Genomic DNA, 21497 nt, shown 5'->3' on the forward strand with positions numbered 1-21497 from the left:
AGCATGTGAATCATTATGAGGAAAATACAAATTTCTTTGCTTTGCTTTATGACAAGTATCTCAAACAAGCTATTTATCATTTGACAATACAAGATAACATTTTTTTAACAAATGAAATCTATCATGTGAGGGATGGCCTAAACGAAAATTCCATAAGTCAATTGGCACCTTGTTACAAGAAAGAAACAGATTTGGCATTAAAGCTAACTGTGTTGATTGCAACACTTTCAATAGAGGGCAACATCTGTTTGTAAAGTTCTTGCACACACTCAGTTGTACCAATCATCTTCTGGTTGGTCACATCCTGTATCAAGCAATGATCACCAAAAAAAGTCAATTGGCATCTCAAATTTGCAACTAGTTTGGAAATAGATATGAGGTTGAAATTGAAACTTGGCAAATACAACACATCTTCAAGGTAAAGAGAGTCTTAAAATTTCACAGTTCTTGAATATATGGCTATCACTTGTTGACCAGTGGGCAATTGAACTATTACGGGACTAATTCGTTTATGTATGAAAAAGAATTTTAAAGAGCAAGCAACATGGTCAGCTTTGCTTATGCTACAAGTAAATGAAAGAACTTTACCTATGTGAGGCTTAGTTATAGTACCCATTTGGTTAATGTGTGAAGTGCTTGAAGTGGATCCTCCACTATTAGATTGTTACTGAAGCAGTGACATCAAAGCTTGATACTGTTGTGGGGTGACTTTGATATTTTGATTATGTGTCTCTTGAATGTCATTTAAACTTGAGGCATTAGAATCCTCTCTCATAGCATTATTGATCAAACCATTTTAAGTCTTGTATAACTTGTGCCATGGTGGATACCCATGTTTTCTATAACATTCATCAACTGTGTGTCTATTAATCCCACAATGTGTGCACACTTTACCATTGTTATTACTCCTACCTCCAAAACTTCCTTTGTCAAAACCTTTACCCCCTTTTCCTCCTCTGTTAGAAGAGAAAATAGAAGAATAACCATGTTTTTTTTATAACAATTCTCAACTGTATGATAATCCTTGCCACAGTAGGTACATGAATTACTTGATTTGGAAGCAACATTAACTACACTCAAATTACCTAGAGCATTAGCATTTTTAAATTGTCTCTTTTGCTGGAAAACAAAAGAAAACACCTTGTTTATAACAGGAAGTGTATCCATCATCAAAATGTTTGATTTCACATGATTGTACTGATCATTTAATCCACATAAAGATTGCATAACTTGATTCTGAGTCTTTCTTTGTTTCACAATTTTTAAAACATCACAAGAGCATTTTGTGGCCCAAGTGCAAATAGGTTATGACCTATAATTCTCAAGCTAATCCCAAATAACCCTCAATTTAGTGAAATAATTAGTAATACTAATGTTACCTTGCTTAATTGAAGCAAGTTCTTGCTATAAATAAAAAATTCTCAAAAGATCACCTTGTGAGTAACTTGCCTTTAGATCCTTCCATATATCCACAACATTATCCATCCAAAGAATACTCTGTCGAATTGATGTTGATATTGAATGCACAAGCCAAGACACCACCATATCGTTACATCTTTTCCATGCTGAAAATAGAGCATGAGTCGTAGATGGTTTGGAGATTGAGCCATCAATGAACTTGACCTTGTTCTTTTCACTCAAGGCAGTAAGCATCGATCTGCTCCAAGAACTATAATTTGTGGGATCCAATTGAGGCGAAACCAATGTTGTAGCTTGAATTTCACTTGGATGCTAGTAGGGATTGTGTATGTTGAGGAATTGATCCAATTCTTCACTCATCTTGTGAGAAAAATAAGAACAATAAAACAAAAACGATAGAAAGAACAAAAAGATCGAAACAACTAATTGATAATTGTGAGAGTGGTGCATTAGAGCTCTTCTCTTCAATTGAAGAGCTCTGATACCATCATAAAATCAAATGGAATCATGAAGAAAATGAGCAAAAAAAAGTTATATGAGAAAGGAGAATGGGAATTTGGAATAGAAAAACAACTTCAATGAATTATTGTTTCTGTCTAGTGATTGACTTCTTTCTTTCTAACCATATTTGACTCTCTAATGATTGACTTCTAACATAGCTAATAGTATGGACCATGATTTGGTTATGCGATTGAATAATATTTCAACATGGCTATTCAAAGTACCTTTCTAGATTTTGCATAAGTTAAAATTATTATTTTACTATTGTATTAGATATTTTGATGGTTTCATTGAATTTGATGTTAGCTGAAATGAAGTTTCGAGGAGGATCTCAAAGAAGAAATTTTCAAATACTTGTTTGATAAAAGTAGTTTTGAGTATTGAAAATTGTTTTTAAGATTAATCCTGTTTTCAGTTTAGCTTTATTTCTTTTACGGGTTAGGGCAAAGCCTTTGAACAAAAAATTTATTATTACTCAATAAGCGAATACAATTTAAGTCACCCAAAAAGGGATCTCGCGCAAAAACTAGCAAGAAATAAAAAATAAAACTCTTTGTATTGAGAGAATCCATACTGGATAAAGGAATCAATTAACTAGTTAGCTTCTCAAATCATATGGGAGAAGGAGCAATTCTGAAAGCTAGATTTGATCCTCTTGATTTCTTCTATTTAATCAAAACATGAGTGGGAATTTGGACACCCATTGTTGATGAAATTCACCCCCACTAAAGAGTCAGACTCTTTTTCCACTAAAAGATAGTTGCTAGAAGCAACCTTATGGAGGCCCCAAGTGAGACCCCAAAGCTTCGCTTCAAGAATTGACATATGACCCAGGCGACGAGAAAAAGCTTGATCAATGCTACCATTCTCATATCTAATGACACTCATACCGGTAGCAAGGTGCCTATCATTTAGGAAAGCACAGTCATAATTAAGCTTCAAAAAGCCTGATGAAGGAGGATACCAATATTAACTTGTGCCATCCACTACAAGGTTGGGATGATGATCAACCATATTCCTTTCTTTTGCTGACATCTTTAGATAACAAAGCATGTCATGAATATTATTATAGAGACCATGTGTAGATGTCCACTTTTGGTCAAACACGAACTCCTTTCTACACCACCAGATTCTATCCAAGGCAACTCCAAACATATGTGTCCAATTGGAGAAACCAATCTTCATAGCTTTTAAGAGGTTGGATACTAACCAAATATAAATCTCTTGCATATCCCACTGACCTCTCACATCAACATAAAAACAAATGAGAATATTCTCTCCACCATTGTTGTTGGTTAGACAGTGTTGGCTAAGTTGACTATGGCTCGAGACCCATAGGTCACTCCAAAAACACGCTTGATGATCATTCCTAATCTTCCAAGACAGGTGAGGCTTAAGATAGTCCCATCTTCTCACAATATCACGCCAAAATTTTGTTCCTTGCCTATTTTCATCAATCTTAGCGATAACATCATTTCCACAACGATATTTTTCACGCACAACATGAACCCATAGATAATTTGGTTTCATGCAAAGCTTCCATCTAACTTTCATGAGAAGTGCTTGATTGGCCTTGCAAGCGGTTCTAAGCCCAAGACCCCCCGCAACTCTTGGGCACACATATATCATTTAGTTATTCCAATGTACCCATGTAGAACTGTTCTCCTCTGCCCAAATGAAGTTGTGACTTCTTTTTATCAATCATATCACAAACTTGGATAGATAGAAGTGAAGTTTGCATGACATATGTGGGCGCTAATGATTTTACTAGAGTCACATGTCTTACAGAAGAAAGGTTAGAAGCCTTCCAATTGCTTAGCCTTTGGTTGACTTTATTAATTAAAAATTGGAACGATTGGGAATTTGTAATATTATGATGGAGAGGAACACCTAAGTATCTGCCTAGATCTGTAGTTCTTTGGAAACCTAACTCCTCAACAATTTGGTTCCTTTCTTGCTAGTAAAATTTCTTGGAGAAATAAACTTTGGTCTTCTCATTACTAACTTTTTGCCCTGAACTAGCACAAAAAAGATCAAGGATCTTCTTGATAACTCTGGCTTAGGAAATATTTGCTTCAACAAAAAGTAATAGCTCATCTGCAAAAGCTAGGTAGGATAGTTTTGGCCCTCATTTTGAAATTGAAATAGAATTCTAGACTTTCCTCTTAACCACAACATTTATGAGGTGAAAAAGTCTTTGAATGCACAACATAAAGATGTAAGGAGAAATCATATGTCTTTGGCGAATACCCCTTGAGGGTTTAAAACTCTCCAAGGCCTTCCTATTCAACAAAACACTTATACTAGTGGAGGAAATGCAAGCCATAACCATACGAATAAAATTACCAAGAAAATCAACATAAGAAATAGTCTCTTCTACAAGAGCCCATTTGATGCAATCATAGGCTTTCTCTAAATTGTTCTTTATTGCCATCCATCCACAGTCACCCTTTTTACACTTCATGGAATGAATCACCTCTTATGTAATGATAATGTTATCTTTTCTGTTTCTATTGGGGATAAAACTACACGACACAAGTTGATGAAAAATTCCATCACAAACCTTAATCTAGAAGATATTATCTTTGTAATTGTTTTGTACAAAATGTTACAAAGACTAATAACAGGTTTGAACTGTTTCATAGAAGTCACCATGTCACCCTTTGGAATCAAAGCTAACAAGGTATAATTGATACTAGTAACTTAGATAGATTCTCAAATATCTCTTGAATTAGGGCACAAACACAATCTCCCATTGTTGCTTATAGAAAATCACCTATAACCCATCCCTACTTGGGGCTTTATAGTTCCCCATCAAGAAAATAGCTTTATAGATATCCTCCACATTCACATTTCTCTTGAACACTTCTAGTTGGCTTTCTGATAGAGGGGGAAAAGCTCCTTTGACACATGAAGGAGATCTAGGGCCATCATCAGTAAAAAGGTTACAATAGTACACAATTACTAACCTCTCAAGAGCATCAAAGTCTGCAACCCAATTTCTGTATGCATTCTGGATAACTTCATAAGTGTTTTTTCACCTTTTTATGGAAGTCACACCATGGAAGTACCTCGTGTTACTGTCACCATACGAAAGCCATTTAGATCTAGACCTTTGGAACCAAAGGAGTTCCTTTTGCCTAGAAACTTCTTGATGCTTTTTCCAAATATCCCTTTGCCTCCTTTCAAGGTGAGGGGTGTTGTGATCATGAATTTGGGTTGACACTCTTTCAAGGTCATGAAGCAACTTTCTTTTCTTTTTAAAAATACTTCTAGAAACCTCTTTATTCCACTTGCAGAGGCCTTCCTGGAGGTTATGGACTCTATGGTTCCAATTTTGATTCCTTTCCCAATAATTTTTGAGGAATGGTTGGCAATTAGAATAGGTCATCCATGCGGCCACGAATCTAAAGGGTCATCACCTTTTGTTCTCTTGGGGGGTACTGGCCATCTTCATCAATAGAGCCCTGTGGTCAGATTTAAAGAAGGGAATATGGAGAAGGAGAACATTCTGAAATCTGATCCACTAGTCCAAATTAATAATCATCCTATCAAGCCTTTCCATAAGGTTTCCCTTTTGCCAAGTGAAAGCAGGGCCTTGGAAGCCTACATCAATGAGGTCATAATCATTCATCACTTGTTGGAAATCTCAAGATCCTTTCTAGGATGGATTAGACATCCCACCAGTACGATCAAGGGCCTCCAAAACAATATTAAAGTCACCTATGATAGCCCATAGGCCTTCAACCAGCGTCACAATATCTGTTATCTCATCCCATAAGGATTGACACCATTAAAGGTTAGGGCTCCAATAAACAAGAGTTAGTAACCAAGATATTTGATTCTTCCATCTCACCCTCATGTGGACAAGTTGGTAACTACTCTGAATGATCTCAATGTGCCATTTGTTTGCCCTCTAGAGACACCATATGCCACCTGAATGGCCGTAGGCATCTTGTACAAAGTGACTATCAAATCCCAATCTAGGGATACTTCTAGCCGCAACCTCCTTGCTTGCATGAGTCTCAAGAAGAAACATCAAGGACAAATCATACTTCTTGCTAATATATTTAATTAGAGGACTAAATCCACGAGCACTAGTGATGTAGCTCCATGTGGAGCTTGTAGGCCTTAGATCTTCTTCATCAATGGAGTCCTTTGCTTCTTGAAGATCAATGGTAGCAGAATGGAGAAGGAAGAAAGGTGATTGGAGACGTCACTTCAAGGAAAAGATGAGTCTAGAACAAGCTCACCACCATAGGAAGCCATAAATAAGAGCTTGAAGGTAGGAGAAGATAAGTGAGGGGAGAGGGGGAGAAGGAGTACGAAATTTTATGCCTCAAACGAGGTATGAACATTGAAGTGTAATTCTCAAATGATCAAAGTTGAAAAAATGCACACACAAGGCCTCTATTTATAGCCTAAGTGTCACACAAAATTGGAGGAAATTTGAATTTCTATTCAAATTTCACTTGAATTTGAATTTGAATTTGTGGAGCCAAATTTGGAGCCAAAATTTTACTAATTATGATTAGTAAATTTTAGCTATGGTTTAGCCTACTAATCCAAGATCAAATCCAAGATTCTCCACTAAGTGTGCTTAGGTGTCATGAGACATGTAAAACATGAAGGACATACACAAAGTGTGACTATATGATGTGGCAATGGGGTGTAGTAAGAAAATGCTCACCTCCCCCTTAGGATGGTCCAAAATTTAATTGCATTGGGTTTCTCCCAATTCAATTAAATTTCTCTCCCAACACACACACATATCAAATAGTGCATTTAATGCATATGAAATTACAAAACTACCCCCAATACAAAAACTAGTCTAGGTGCCCTAGAATATAAGGGCTGAAAAATCCTCCCTACACTATGGAGCCCTAAATACAAGACCCAAAAATAATGAAGCTGTAATCTAATATGTATAAAGATAAGTGGACTCATACTTAGCCCATGGACCCAAAATCCTCCCTACACTATGGAGTCCATGGGTTCTTCACGACTGAAGGCCTAAGAGTTCTAGTTTCTTCTATATCTACTTTACCTTACATCCACCTAGTTCTAATTTAGGATAGTATTTAGTTGTGGCAAGCTAGGAGGGAGTAAGTAGTAAGATGTATCCTCTTCCTTATTGTCGTATATACTTACTAACGAGTACCTTGTGCTGGTACACACATATCTGTCACTGTTTGATTTCATTAATGTGTTTGGTATGGGGATTGTAGTGCCATAAGGCACAATACTAATATTTTGTTGGATGTGTGTAATTCATTATAGTTTTTCTTACTTTGAATCTTTTTAAGCTGAAAATAATTATTGCATATTACTATTTTTGAGAAAGATAAAAACAAAAAAATTTACACGTAATCTTAGATAAATAAGTTTAGTTATAGTCTTTTTGCAATATAATAGTTAAGTTGTCATGAAACCAAAATGAATCGTTATTCTCTCTATATATGTATGAAAATTGTTAACATACTCACACCCTTTTTTCAATTAAAGTATATTAGCAACATACACAAAAAATTTAGGACAAATAACCCAAACATCTCTTTTATTAATTAACTATTTTAGGAACAATATAGTAATTAACAGTTTTTTTTTTATTAAAAAAAAATTAATAGATAACAATATGAAAAAAAGTATATTATAAATATGAAAAACATATTTAAAGTCTATATTTATTTACTATTAATAGCAATGCGTATTCAAGTCATACATGCATATTCCAAGCGGGAGCTAGCATTATTTACATTGGACCCACAACGAAAACAACACATTTCACACATAACACCACTGAAACAAGCCACTCCAAGCACAATGACACTAAAACAGGATACTGCATGCACTTAACCGATGGAAACAACCGTTAGCAATATTCAGTCCTGACTCCTGACACTTTAATCCACACTTCATTTAAGCGATCAGCGGTATTATGAGAAGAAGCATTGTACTTAGCAATGGTATAGAAGCTCGTGTCTTGTATTGTTGCCGAGTTCTTGTTTAGGGTTGTTACAAGAGCTTCAATTTCTTTGTTGATGTTGTCATCCTTGGCATACCCAGTGAACTTTCTAACTGCAATGCACTGAGTTTTCCACTTCTCTATGCGCAACTTCAGTTCAGGATTGGGTTGCGGGGGCTTCCCTTGAAAGTGAGTCGATACGAACATTCTTACGATGTAGCCATCCCCGGGGGGTGACGAGGGGACACTCGTTAGGACTGGAGCAGTGAATGCGATTTTTGAAGAGTTAGAATTGGCACCGTGAATATATTGATACAACCTGGTGCAATGAACAAAAGGGTTGTTATATAGAAAATTAAACCATGTGAATATCACTATCTGCCTCTTAGAATATGAATTTAGACATAACTTAATCTTATAAAAAAAAGATTGATTTTCATATATATATATACAAAGATGACACAATAATACAAATTAACGTATATATAATTAGCATTTCATTTACGAGCGTATTGAGGAGGAAAAGTGAAAACTGTCCTGGAGAAATTATCCCTTAATTAGACTTAAATTAAGATACCTACGTGTTTTTATATATATTACATTTCTAACAAGGTAGAGATAAAGTGTACGTAGGTCCACTACCATTGTACTATTAAATCAGAATGTTTTAATTTGGGAAAAGTTTAGTGGATGCCGACAGTGTTTAATAATCAAAGAGAGACAGCAAGAAAAGAGGGAGAAAAGTACAATAAGTTACAGGGCATGCAAGTTATTTGCCCCAATTCTCAGTTTGTACCTCATCCACTCATGTGTTTGACATGTTTTTTTTTTTTTTTTTAATTTATTTATCCGGTCAAATAATCAACTTTTTTTTATTTTTACTATTTTAAGTTTAGTGTCAATTATGGAAATTTAATTTAATTGGTTGAACAAAATATATAAATTATTATAATTTTTTTTGTTATTTTTTATTCTTACAAATAAAAAAATTCAGGTTCTATTTTATAATTTTTTATTTTTTATTATTCTTTCTATCTTTGTTTTAGTTTCTTTAGAGAAGCACCTTACTCTTCCTGTTCGCACTCTGGATTTTATCAAAAATCTTATTATAACTCACATATTGTCACAAGAACAAAAAAGGGTAAACTAAAAAAAAAAAATTTAAAAAAAGTGCTTTTTATAAAAGCCTTTTTTTTATAAGAAGTAGATAGTATTTGTTTTAAAAAAAAACAAAAAAAACATTTATTTTAAGTAAAACAATTTAAAACAAACATATCAAAATATTATAAAAATTACTTATTTTATATAAGAAAAACCTTTTTTTTTTAAATAAACTTAAATAACCTGACCTCAATTTTTTTTTTTTTTTAATTAAGCAGAGTACTAGGTTACGTAATGGTGTTTGACAAATGATCCAGAAGCAACTGATATGGTATTGTATAGCACTACTGATCAACCTCAATTTCTAGTACATGCAAGTGATCAAACGAAATGAGAAATAAAACAAAACCTGGAAAATCCAAGCTTGTAGGACTGCTCGAAGGAAGTTCCTGAAACTCGGGCTGAGATCCATGATGATTCATTGTAGAGTCTGAGCTGAAAATCTGATTCTTCAGGCAGTATCACTGTGTAGTTTGGTAATTCAATAGCGTGCACAATGTTGGCACAGCACCAAAACAATATTGCCGTGGACAAATAGTAAAGAAAGCGCACGAGTGTTGTTTCCATCTCTGCTTGATTGTCTCCTCTTCTGAACTATGAGATTCCACTTTAAATAGGCAGAACCAACCAGCACTACACAGACACAATAAGTGGGGGGTGGGGTTTTTGTCATTAACCCCACTACCTACTTTATTCCCTTATTTGGATCTCTATAATGAATTCTCATCCCGTCCTAGTTTAATTTGTTTCTTGGTACTTGGTAGAATTACCAAAATACATCATTAACTGACAGAAGTTTTTCCTTTTTTCTTTTACTTTTTGCCCAATGTGAGAATATTGAAATAACATGTAAGTTTTGATGAAAACATCAGTGATTGATAAAACAGTATTTTCACAAAGATTTTTCACGAGAACACTTGTGTGATAAAGTGTGTTAAAATAAGCTTACGAGAATAAGTAAAAATATTTAATTTATACTCATTCGCTCTAATGGAGCTACTTTCAGTTCTTTTTCACAAACCAATGAAGGTTTCTAGTACTAATCAAAACTTTATTATAAGCAAGTATTATGTCTTGTCACTCCTGATTACAACAGTATTTTTTAGGTCACTATTGACATACCCTTAGAATTTCCTTAAATCTAAGACACTCAAGTATTGTTTAATATTAAATCACTTATGACTTTCACAAATAAACAATGTTTGAATGAATACAAAAATTCAAATCACTCAATAGAGTAGATAAACACTTAAGCTAAAATACAAATGAATAATGTTGCTACGCAAATGACGAGCTAATTAAGCACTGTAATGTTGGAAAAAGATGATGAAACTCACAAACCAAGGGGAGGGGGGGGGGAATTGGTTTCTAAATCAAATCAAACTTAAAAAACTAGAGTTTTTTAAAAAATTATTTTCCAAGGATCGTATCACAAACTTTTGATAAACCAATATTTAATCAATTACCCTTAACACAAAAACCTTTTGTTTAAGTTCTTATTCAAAAAGATATTTTCTTTAACCTTTAGTAAATTGATCAAGAATACAATGAGAAAGAAAGATAAGATCAAGAGAAGATGTACACCAATTTTTATACCGATTCACTCTCTATCTCTAGAGAAGCTAATCCAGTTGTCTAATCTAATTCGAACTAGATTTTCACTAGGCATATAGAATTCTTACAATCAATCTCAATTCCTACCCCAGAAAAAGAGACTAAGGTACCCAACCCTAGGGTCCTTTGTGAATAAGAGCCTAAAAGAAACCTACCCTTAGCCAAAACTAGAAAAATCTATTTAACATGCTTTCAAAAATTTACGCATATGCTAACAACATGTAAAACACACGAAAAAATGAGTCAAGGAGAGACACAACCTGATCAATCACATGCAAGAACCTTTGCTTGAGTGAATGAGTGTTTTCTTGATCTTAAGAGAAATTTACAACTCATTTTTTACCATAAGAGCTTCAGAAAAATGAAGTCTAGAAGTTGTGAGTTGCATACACTATTAAAAGCACTTCTCTCTTTCTATTTTTTTTAAAAAAAGTGAGAACACAAGATGGTTATTTATAGAGAAAACAGTTATAACCGCTTGTAATCGATTAAATAGTCAATGTAATCGATTATTTCAAAGAAGTAATCGATCATATTATCATTTCAATTGATTAAAGTGTTCTTTCCAATATCTGGAAAACTTTCAAGAACAATGTAATCAATTAGATTCTTGATGTAATCGATTAAAGTATTCTTGATCACTTATGGAAAGACTTTTAAGAATGAAGTAATTGATTACGATCACCTGGTAATCGATTACAACAGAGACTCATGAAAAATCAGACATGGTCTCAACTGATCTATGTAATCGATTACGGTTAATTGGTAATCGATTAAACTGAAAAGAGAATTTCTTTGTAAGCTACAAATACTTGTGTAATCGATTACAATTAGCCTTGTAATCGATTAAAACAAAGATTTTTATGCAATGAAGAAGTTTCTAACTTTAGAAACAATCTTCCTACCTCTACATGATGATGCATGATGTACATATGAAAAGATAAAGACTAAGATGCAACAATCAATACAAATGCCACTTAAAGAGTTGGGCATGTAAAAAGACAAAACTTCTTCAAGCTCCATAGTTTAATCTTCATGTTACTCCCCCTATCTCTAGAATAGAGAATAAATACCAAGTGCGTTCATATGTAATTGATAACAATTGTGAAATTGATTCAAAACAAATAAAACTAGGAAATTATGTAGTATAGGATTAACCTAGATCGACTCAGAGATACAATTCAATATGGTTCTGACTTTAATTTTCTTATAAACAGCAAGGGGAGTTTCAATGAATAGTTTATAGGCACTGGAAAGAAATTCAAAAACACAACAAAAATGCAAAATCTAAGCTAAAACAAAGTTTTACTTGTAGAAGACAAACAAAATTGCATAAACAGGTTGTAAAACAGATTTGAAATCATCAATCCAATTCATCAAACCAATACAAATCGATTTCTCAGTTCTATAGAGTATGATCAAGTTGTGAAGGTTCAATCAATGTCATTAGAGTTAGTTCAATCAAATTAATACCTAAATTCATTGAGATCGCAAATTAGGTTGGAATATCATCCAAACAATCTATGATTAAGTTCGAAATTAGGAAAGGAATTCCTAACCTAATTCATTTTAAATTCTAAGCATATTCATAATTATGATAATAAAAAATAGGATTGAAGAAAAAGATGAACATTCACACAGATTAGAAATACTAAACCAGAACTCAAATTCAACCTTGCTTGGAGTGGATCCTTAGGTTGTTTAAGTGTTTAGCCTTCCATGATCATCACTAGTGGAAAAGCCACGAGATTTGTGCAAAAAAAAGAAGAGAACAGAAGTGAAAAGTGGAAGAAGAATGAAGAACAAAATAAATCTTGTTTTTCAATTCGTTGGGCGGAGGACTATGCTCTTGAAGATAAAAAAAATTAGTCGTAGCGTGGCTACAAGCATTGTGTCATTTGCAATAGCTCTTATTTTTCAATTCCTTGGGCAGAAGAGTCTTCTTTTCATCAGGTAGTCTTATTTGTTGGCCTTTGACTAGATAATCAAATATCTTATCCATCCCCAAAATGTCAAATGAATAAAGTGTTGAATCAAAGATATTGAAGACTTAATCATTAGTCTTAAGATCTTTTGATTTTAATAATTTTACAATGCCAAACAATTTTGTAAAGATGTGGCATGCCAAATGTTTTAGACATAGTTTTATTATCCATGCTTAGTAGAAATCAAACATGATAAGATAAATATATTGATCTCAAAGTTTCTTAGAAGCAATGAGTTTAGCACAGTGTAATCAATTACCAAGTTTAGTAATCAATTACAAAGTGTTAGAATAAGCAACAAAACTCACTTCTCTTGAAATTTGGCAAGAATAATTGAATTAATTGATTACCATTTTCAGTAATCGATTACATAAGCCAGTTTCAGTAGAAGGAAGTCTTTGTGGCTCGAGATAATCGATTATCACATTTAGTAATCAATTAGATTGCATCTGAAAACTTTAGGAGCTCTCTATGTGTCGAAATAATCGATTACCACATTTGATAATTGATTATTTGATAACCATAGAAGATTGAGAAGCTCTATGTGAAACGAGATAATCTATTACCACAATCTGTAATTGATTACTACATTTATGGAAATGCAGAACAAATGGGATTTGAACGAATTAATCGATTACCATATATGATAATTGGTTAAATCAGTTTTATTTGTTAAAATTATAAATATCTTCACTCATTCTTTGTCATTAGTGACTCCTTATTCAATCTTATCTTGTAGAAAATAGTTTCTAGATTCTGACATTGATTAAGGTTATCAATGGTTTGTGTGAGTTGATAGGGTTTCAACTCCTAATCATTCTCTTGTAGGATTCATGGGAAACGTAGAATTTTAGGGAATTGCATGAGCATAGTATTTGTACTTGGTTCTCCATTAGTGGAAGTTCTAAGGGGTCTTTAAACAACTAGTTGTAGATCCTCTTGAGGATTGAACTAATATAAATTCTTAGTGTGATTCTCTCTTTCTTTAAATCTTTGTGTTGTTAATCCATCTTGGTAATGGAATTGATATGAAACGGTCATAAAACTTTGTTTTTCATTTGTTTGTGTATTTATTGTTTTCATTGATTGAAAATCTTTCACAAATTTTTTAAGAAAACCTTGGTTACAATGAAGGGTAACGTTTAATTGAATCTAAATAATGATTAGGTAAATATTTTGAAAATAATCTATTCAACCTCCCTTTTAGATTCCTGATTATTCTAACATAAAGCTCTTATCCTTAGCCTTTTTTCTTTTCATTAGAAGGTCCAAAGGCTGGAAAATAGTAAGGTTTCCCTCTAAGTAATTTGTCTGCCATAACTCAGCTCCCCCTCGTCGGCTACAATTAAAATCTCTTGGTGGTTCCTCACATTCCTATGGATTTTTGCTGCTTTTTCTCTTTAACAGACACTATTACAAAAAAAGCTTTCAAAGACAGTTATTTTATCATTTCCATGACGGTTTTGAACCGTCTTTGAAACCATCGTTACGGAAAGTCGATGTTGTTTATTGTTATTTTTAATGTTTATTTTGAGCCTACAAAATTTATACTTGCACTGTTACACATAGCTAATGCCATCCTAATTTGAAGAAACAATGGTATAAGATGGTGAAACCAAAAGGAAAATTTCTAATACAACAAAAGCAAGGACTCAAAAAAAAGAAATGGTCTATGTAAATTACATCATTATCCAAATCTCAATTAAATGACAGTTGTGCAAAAGAATATAATTAATTTATTTAAGGATGGATGGATAAAACAAATTACTTTTCATACTAACAACTTGACTTGTTAATAAAAATATCCAAGGGAGTGAAACATGAGGCATACTCACCTAGAAAATAATTATGATGTCATTGAACTAAGACAAGTCATTGCAGCAGATTGCCATAATTTAATTTGTGATATCCAATCAAGAATAGGGCATACTTCTACCACAGTAATTGTACTAATGTAGTGGGAGAGGAAAAAAGTAAAAAAATTATTAACATAATTAAAATAGGTATGACCCGCTTCTAGCTTCTTTCAGCCAATGAAATGAATCTATGTAGTGACTACAAGAGATTCAAATTTCCAAGAATTGGTTAATGGTCACTCTCTTTAAATCAACCAATACAATATGTTTAGTTCAAAGTTCAAGAAGAACCAAGTTCATGGAATAAATGATACCACATCTTTTATATGCACTATCCACATTCAATTTATGAAGTATTACCATATACATTAATAATTAAGACTATGTCAATCACGAAAAGAAAACTCACTAATGCATAGAGACCAAGCTTTGTTTTCTTAGCATAGTTCACATAGCGCATCAAATCACAATAGGAATAGAAGTGTTTTCAGTACACGAACAGTAATAGAACTACAAAACGAAACAAAAAACAACTGTCACTGAATAAAGAAATTCATAAATTCATTCCCTTTCTTTCTAATTGGATCACTAATATTTAGAAACATAAGGAGAATAAGTCTGATCAGACTTTAGAGAACCATTTGCACATAACAAGGGTCTAGAGACAAGAAGAACAAGATATTTCAAACATGGTTGTTTAAAGCATCAACTCTTGACTTTCATTAGTGCTATTTTTTTAAATTGTTTGCAATTATTTTACAAATCAAACATGACACAGAGAAAAAAGCAAAATTGTATATGATAAAGCCAACAAAGGGAATCAGAAACCTGCCAAAATATTATCATTGGTATCTCCTCAAGTTGATAGTAGTCATGCCTCCTCACCATTCTAAGCCTTATGAGCTCCAATATTGTTGCTGCTACCATGGAAAATATGGATATGAAGAGGCCAATTCCCATTTTTTGGAGCTAAGTTAAGTTGTTTTTATGCCTGGTGAACATTCTAGCAATTAGCACAATGATCATATTATACGCCGGGACCCAAAATATGACATTAAGGGTGCCAAAGATGGAAAGTGAAGCTGGTGGGATTTTGAAAGTGGAGTTGCCAACACGAGTGCGCATGGTTTGTCCTTGCAACACAATTAAGGTGCTTATCTGACCACATACGGTGGAAAATATGATGTTGGTTGCCCATATAGGAAGTAATCTTAAAATGGATTTAAGCTCTTCCACTTAAGTTATAGTGCAAAGTCTCCAAGGGTTTTTGATTCCTTCACTTTATCTGACTGTGCTAGCACTACTACTTTGTCAAAAAATCTATTACACACAATAGGAAAAGAGAATAAAATATTTGATAAGTTAATAGGCTAATATGTCTAATGACAAACCCTAGATACAATTTTTTAAGTATTTTTCATGCTATTCTCCAATAATTTAAATTTCATCTCAGTAATCTCTGTAATAAAAGTTTGCATTAAAGATCAACATAGATTACTAAGATGAAACTCTAATTTTGATTTAAGAACTCCACCAAAAGGTACTTAAGGAACTGCATTTATGTTTTGTCGAATGTCCAGTAGATCAAAAGAAACACTTGGCACAACCCTTGTATATTTTGCAAGGATAATATTTTTAGTTTCTCACTAAACAATTGAAAAACTAGTGATAATAAGATTGTCCTATTTTGATATGATATCATGTGAAATGGCATGAATGTGGACTAAACTAATTAGAAGCCCTGCCTCTCTATACTATATAATGCAAGTGTGACATTAAAGTTGCTTTTGGTTAAGTAAGTAAAAAACCACTACTTGGTAATCTAGAAATTTATTTTCATTTCTTAATTTACCTTAACTCATTTGTGTGATCAAGCTTTTGGCTTCCTTTTATAGTAGACTCAGTTTCAACAGTCTCATATAAAAGTGACTCATCAGCAGGTACTTCAACCTTGTACTTTCTTAGGGATGCCACTACCACATGATAGATTCTAGTGAAGGCACTGCCTCCAGGCTTCTAATTCCTATACAACCTAGTGGCTGAAAAGAAACTCACCACAACAATTGCCATGGCTACAACATGAATACCAAATCCCCATCCTTAACCCACATTATCTTGTATCCAAACCAATAGAGAAGATGCAATAAGAGCACCAATGTTGATTGAGAAATAGAACCAATTGAAGAAAGAACTCTTATGTTCCTTTTCAGCAGGATCAATGTCATCAAATTGATCTACTCCATAGGATGAGACACAAGGCTTAATGTCTCCAGTGCCAAGAGCAATAAGATAGAGCTAGGAAGCACACTGCACTCTCTAGAGTAGTAGTATGACAATTTTCATCTCCATGTCCATGACATGTTGGTTTTATGCCAGGAACTGATTCAAACAATGTCAATAGTGTCACTCCCCAATGCAATCAATTTTTAGATGTTGTTTGACAGGCAAGAAGATAAAATTTCACACTTAAAAATGGACCAGTTTGCACACATTATTGTTATGTTAATTGACTTCACAACATGAATTCTAGAAAATTTTATTGAGGGCTCTGGGGAAGATGAATATGACATGAGATACATATACAATACAACAAAGTTTAAATATAATTATTGTGATATTCTAATTAGTTTTGACATAAAAGTTTAAAAAATAAAAGTAAAAAGTTATAAAAATGCAACAACTTGGAATAGTACATCTAGAAGGGTAGTTACGGATAAGTAAGGTATCCTATGAAGATAGAGGCATATATGAGTCAAAGCAGTTAGGCCCTTTGTATCTTTTCAAGAAATAGTGGAATTGGAGAAAGGTTGGATGATGTGAAACCCCATAAAAATTAGCAAGAAAAAGACTTATTTAATTTTTTCTATGGTGTGGCTCTATAATTACTGGAACAAGTATTTGACGGAATAATACAAGAGGTAATTTTTTATCTAGAAAAATTATTATCCATAAACAAAAAAAGTGAAAAGCTTCTTGTAACGCCTCAATTTCTCCCCCCCTGAAATATAGCTTTAAAATTGCTTAAATAATAAATATTGTGGGATACGTGTCATTAAATTTTAGTTTCTATTTCTAAGTTGACAAAATATCTCAATATATTTTTTTCTTTTGGGAAAAGAAAGAACACGTATATGTAGAAGCAAGCTTCATGATGAATCAAGATTGATTCAAAGAGTTTTGATGATAACAAAGATGATCACAAAAAGCTCAAAAGTCAAGAGCACTTCATGATAAAAAAGATGATGATCTCAAGAATCAAAGAATGAGTTCAAGATTGAATCAAGAACACTTCAAGGTTCAAATGGAAATTTGATTTCAAGAATCAAGAATTAAGTTTCAAGATTCAAGTTCCAAGAATCAATATCAAGATTCAAGAATCAAGAGAAGACTTAATCAAGATAAGTATTAAAAAGTTTTTTCAAAAACTGAGTAGCACATGAATTTTTCTCAAAACCTTTTACCAAGACTTTTTACTCTCTGGTAATCGATTACAAGATTATTGTAATCGATTACCAGTTGCAAAATGGTTTTCAAAAAGCTTTCAACTGAATTTACAATGTTCCAATTGATTTCAAAATGTTGTAATCGATTACCAGTGTGTTTGAACGTTGAAATTCAAATTCAAATGTGAAGAGTCACATTCTTTCACAAAAAAGCTTTGTGTAATCGATTACACTGATTTGGTAATCGATTACCAGTGATAGTTTCTGAACAAAATCAAAAGTTGTAACTCTTCCAAAGGTTTTCAAGTTTTTCTAAAGGTTATAACTCTTCTAAATGGTTCTCTTGACCAGGCATGAAGAGTCTATAAAAGCAAGGCTTTGATTTGCTTTTCATATACATCTTTGTATCTTTTCAATTCATTCTTTAGACAACAAACTTTTGCCAATTGATTTCTGAGTCTCTTTGAACTTCTTCTTCTTCCTTTTGCCAAAATCTTTCCAAAGTTTTCTGGTTTTCCAAACCTTGAAAACTGTGCTATTCATCTTTTTCATTCCCTTCTCCCTTTGCCAAAAAGAATTCGCCAAGGACTAACCGCCTGAATTCTTTTTGTGTCTCTCTTCTCCCTTTTCCAAAAGAACGAAGGACTAACCGCTTGAATTCTTTTGTGTCTCCCTTCTCCCTTGTCAAAGAATTCAAAACGACACAGTCTAAGAATTCTTTTGATTCTTCCCTTTCCCATATACAAAAAATTTCAAAGGACTAACCGCCTGAGATTTCTTTTGTATCCCCATTCACAAAGTTTCAAAGGTTTAACTGCCTGAGAATTTTGTCTTAACACATTGGAGGGTACATCCTTTGTGGTACAAGTAGAGGGTACATCTACTTGGGTTGTTGACTGAGAACAAGAGAGGGTACATCCACTAGGTTGTTCAAAGAGAACAAGGGAGGGTACATCCCTTGTGGATCTTTGCTTGTAAAAGGATTTTTACAAGGTTGAAAAGAAATCTCAAGGACCGCAGGTCGCTTGGGGATTGGATGTAGGCACGGGTTGTTGCCGAACCAGTATAAAAACTCTTGTGTGTTTGTCTCCTTCTTTCCTACTCTTTTAATTTCTGCTGTGCACTTTAATTTTCACTTTTACTTTTGGTTAAGTTTCTTTTCTGTTCTTTATTTACTTAACAACATAGTAAAAGCCTTAGAAAAGTAAATTTTTTAATTAGTGAAGGTTTAGGAATAATTAATTCAACCCCCCTTCTTAATTATTCTGAGGCCACTTGATCCAACAGTATAAATAGTATTTATTGTGCTTTATTAAAACATGTACATATAATTAAATGCTCATGAATAAAAGGTACTGTAAAAATGCGTAAAAAAAAGAAATAAATATTTTGAAAGTTGTTGTCATTTCTCTTCTTTCCTTACACAATGCTATAATAAAGTAAAGATTATAAAGAAATAACTTGCACAAAATTTAAATGATGAAAAGAATTGGAAGGAATAATAAACATCCATATTAAGTCTTAGTAAACCTTAAGGTTTGCACATAAGTGTATTGGAATCATTACAACTGTAACAAGAAATAAATATTCATCGTCCCCTCAAAACATTACACAGTATCATCAAAAGGTTTTATACAACAAAATATTATGACATTGAGTATAGAAATCTTCCCACCCCAAATATAAATCAAAAAGGGAAAATCATCCTACACTCAGAGCAATTACCACCTAAGACCCACAACTACCTAGGGCGAAGTCATATATTCAGAAGGGTCACTCTCATCTCCCGAGGAATCGCCTTCCTCATTAGATGAATGCATCTCTCCCTCAAGTATCTCTTCACCAATAGCATCCCGGTATTAGGCAATCTCGGATGGCGTGTGGTTGTCTAAACAAGCAATTGTAAAACAAAATTAAAACATACAATCTACATAACCATTGTGTGTGGTTGTCTAAACAAACAACACTTTCGCATCCTAAGCATGTAACTATCACATTTAATTCAACATTTGGGCCCAATCACTGCCACTAATCCTCCTAGGTCTTGGTGGTCTTACAAATCATGTGGATGATAGTCCGGAGTGATTGCTACATACAGATACATTGTACACCGATCGCTCATCTCCCAACTCAAAAAGCATTGTCTTGGAGCCAGTCAGGACTAGCAAAGTGAGGCCTGGGAGTTACTCTCACTAAATGAGTGCACCAAATGTCGGGTAGTCACTGTTGGATCAAGTGGCCTCGGAATAATTAAGAAGGGGGGGGGGTTGAATTAATTATTAATGAACCTTTACTAATTAATAATCTATCCTTCTTAATGTTACTAAATTCAATTAGGCTTTTACTATAATGTTAAGAAAGTAAAGAACAAAAATATAAACTTAACCAAAAGTAAAAGCGATAATTAAAGCGCACAGCGGAAATTAAAGAGTGTAGGGAAGAAGAAGACAAACACAATAATTTATACTGGTTCAGCAACAACCCGTGCCTACATCCAGTCCCCAAGAGACTTGCGGTCCTTGAGATTTCTTTTCAACCTTGTAAAAACCTTTACAAGCAAAGATCCACAAGGGATGTACCCTGCCTTGTTCTCTTTGAACAACCAAGTGGATGTACCCTCCACTTGAAATGATCCACAAGAGATGTACCCTCTCTTGTTCTCAGTTACAACAACTCAAGTAGATGTACCCTCTACTTGTACCACAAAGGATGTACCCTCCAATGTGTTAAGACAAAGTTCTCAAGCGGTTAGTCCTTTGTAACTTTGTGAAAGGGATACAAAAGATATCTCAGGCGGTTAGTCCTTTGAAATCTTTTGTATAAGGGAAAGGGAAGAATCAAAAGAATTCTCAGATTGTGTCATTTTGAATTCTTTGACAAGGGAGGAGGGAGACACAAAAGAATTCAGGCGGTTAGTCCTTCGTTCTTTTGGAAAAGGGAGAAGAGAGACACAAAAAAAATTCAGGCGGTTAGTCCTTGGCGAATTCTTTTTGGCAAAGGGAGAAGAGAATGAAAAAGATGAATGACACAAGTTTTTGAACAAAGAACTTTTCTTGGAAGAGAAAGTTTTGAACAAAAACTTTTAGACAGATGAAGAGAAGATGAAACAGAAAAAATTTGCTGAAAGAGATGAAAGAAAATATTGAAAGATTGATTGAAAGAGATGAGTAAGATCAAAAAATTTTATGTTTCATGCCAAGGTCACATATTTATAATTTCTAGATGACTCAAGTCAAAACTTGTAACTCTTGGCAATTCCTTTTAAAACTAATTACTTAAAAAGTTATGACTTTTGAAAAAATCTTCAGAAACAAGTCACTTGAAGAATTGTGACTTTTGGAAATGAATTTTTCAAAAACAGTCACTGGTAATCGATTACCATTAAGGTGTAATCGATTACACATCAATAAATGTGACTCTTCATTTTGAATTTTGAAAATCTTAACATTTTAAAACACCGGTAATCGATTACTATATTTTGGTAATCGATTACCAGAGAGTAAAACTCTTTGGTAATAATTTTGTGAAAACTTTTTGTGCTACTCAATGTTTT

The 21497-nt window shown here is 33.4% G+C and overlaps 1 protein-coding gene and 1 pseudogene across 1 annotated transcript; both read right to left on the reverse strand.

Moving 5' to 3' along the window:
• Positions 1 to 7568: 7568 nt before the first annotated feature.
• On the reverse strand, positions 7569 to 9649 carry LOC114395755 (heme-binding protein 2-like). The gene is made up of 2 exons (XM_028357599.1): positions 9396 to 9649; positions 7569 to 8204 (listed from the first exon to the last, which is right to left on the reverse strand). The coding sequence occupies exons 1-2, from the start codon at positions 9611 to 9613 to the stop codon at positions 7793 to 7795; spliced, it is 630 nt and encodes a 209-aa protein (XP_028213400.1). The 5' UTR covers positions 9614 to 9649; the 3' UTR covers positions 7569 to 7792.
• Positions 9650 to 15257: 5608 nt separating this feature from the next.
• LOC114397098 lies at positions 15258 to 20085 on the reverse strand (annotated as a pseudogene).
• Positions 20086 to 21497: the final 1412 nt, after the last annotated feature.

This window comes from Glycine soja, chromosome 18, assembly GCF_004193775.1.
Source record: "Glycine soja cultivar W05 chromosome 18, ASM419377v2, whole genome shotgun sequence".
NCBI lineage: Eukaryota > Viridiplantae > Streptophyta > Magnoliopsida > Fabales > Fabaceae > Glycine > Glycine soja.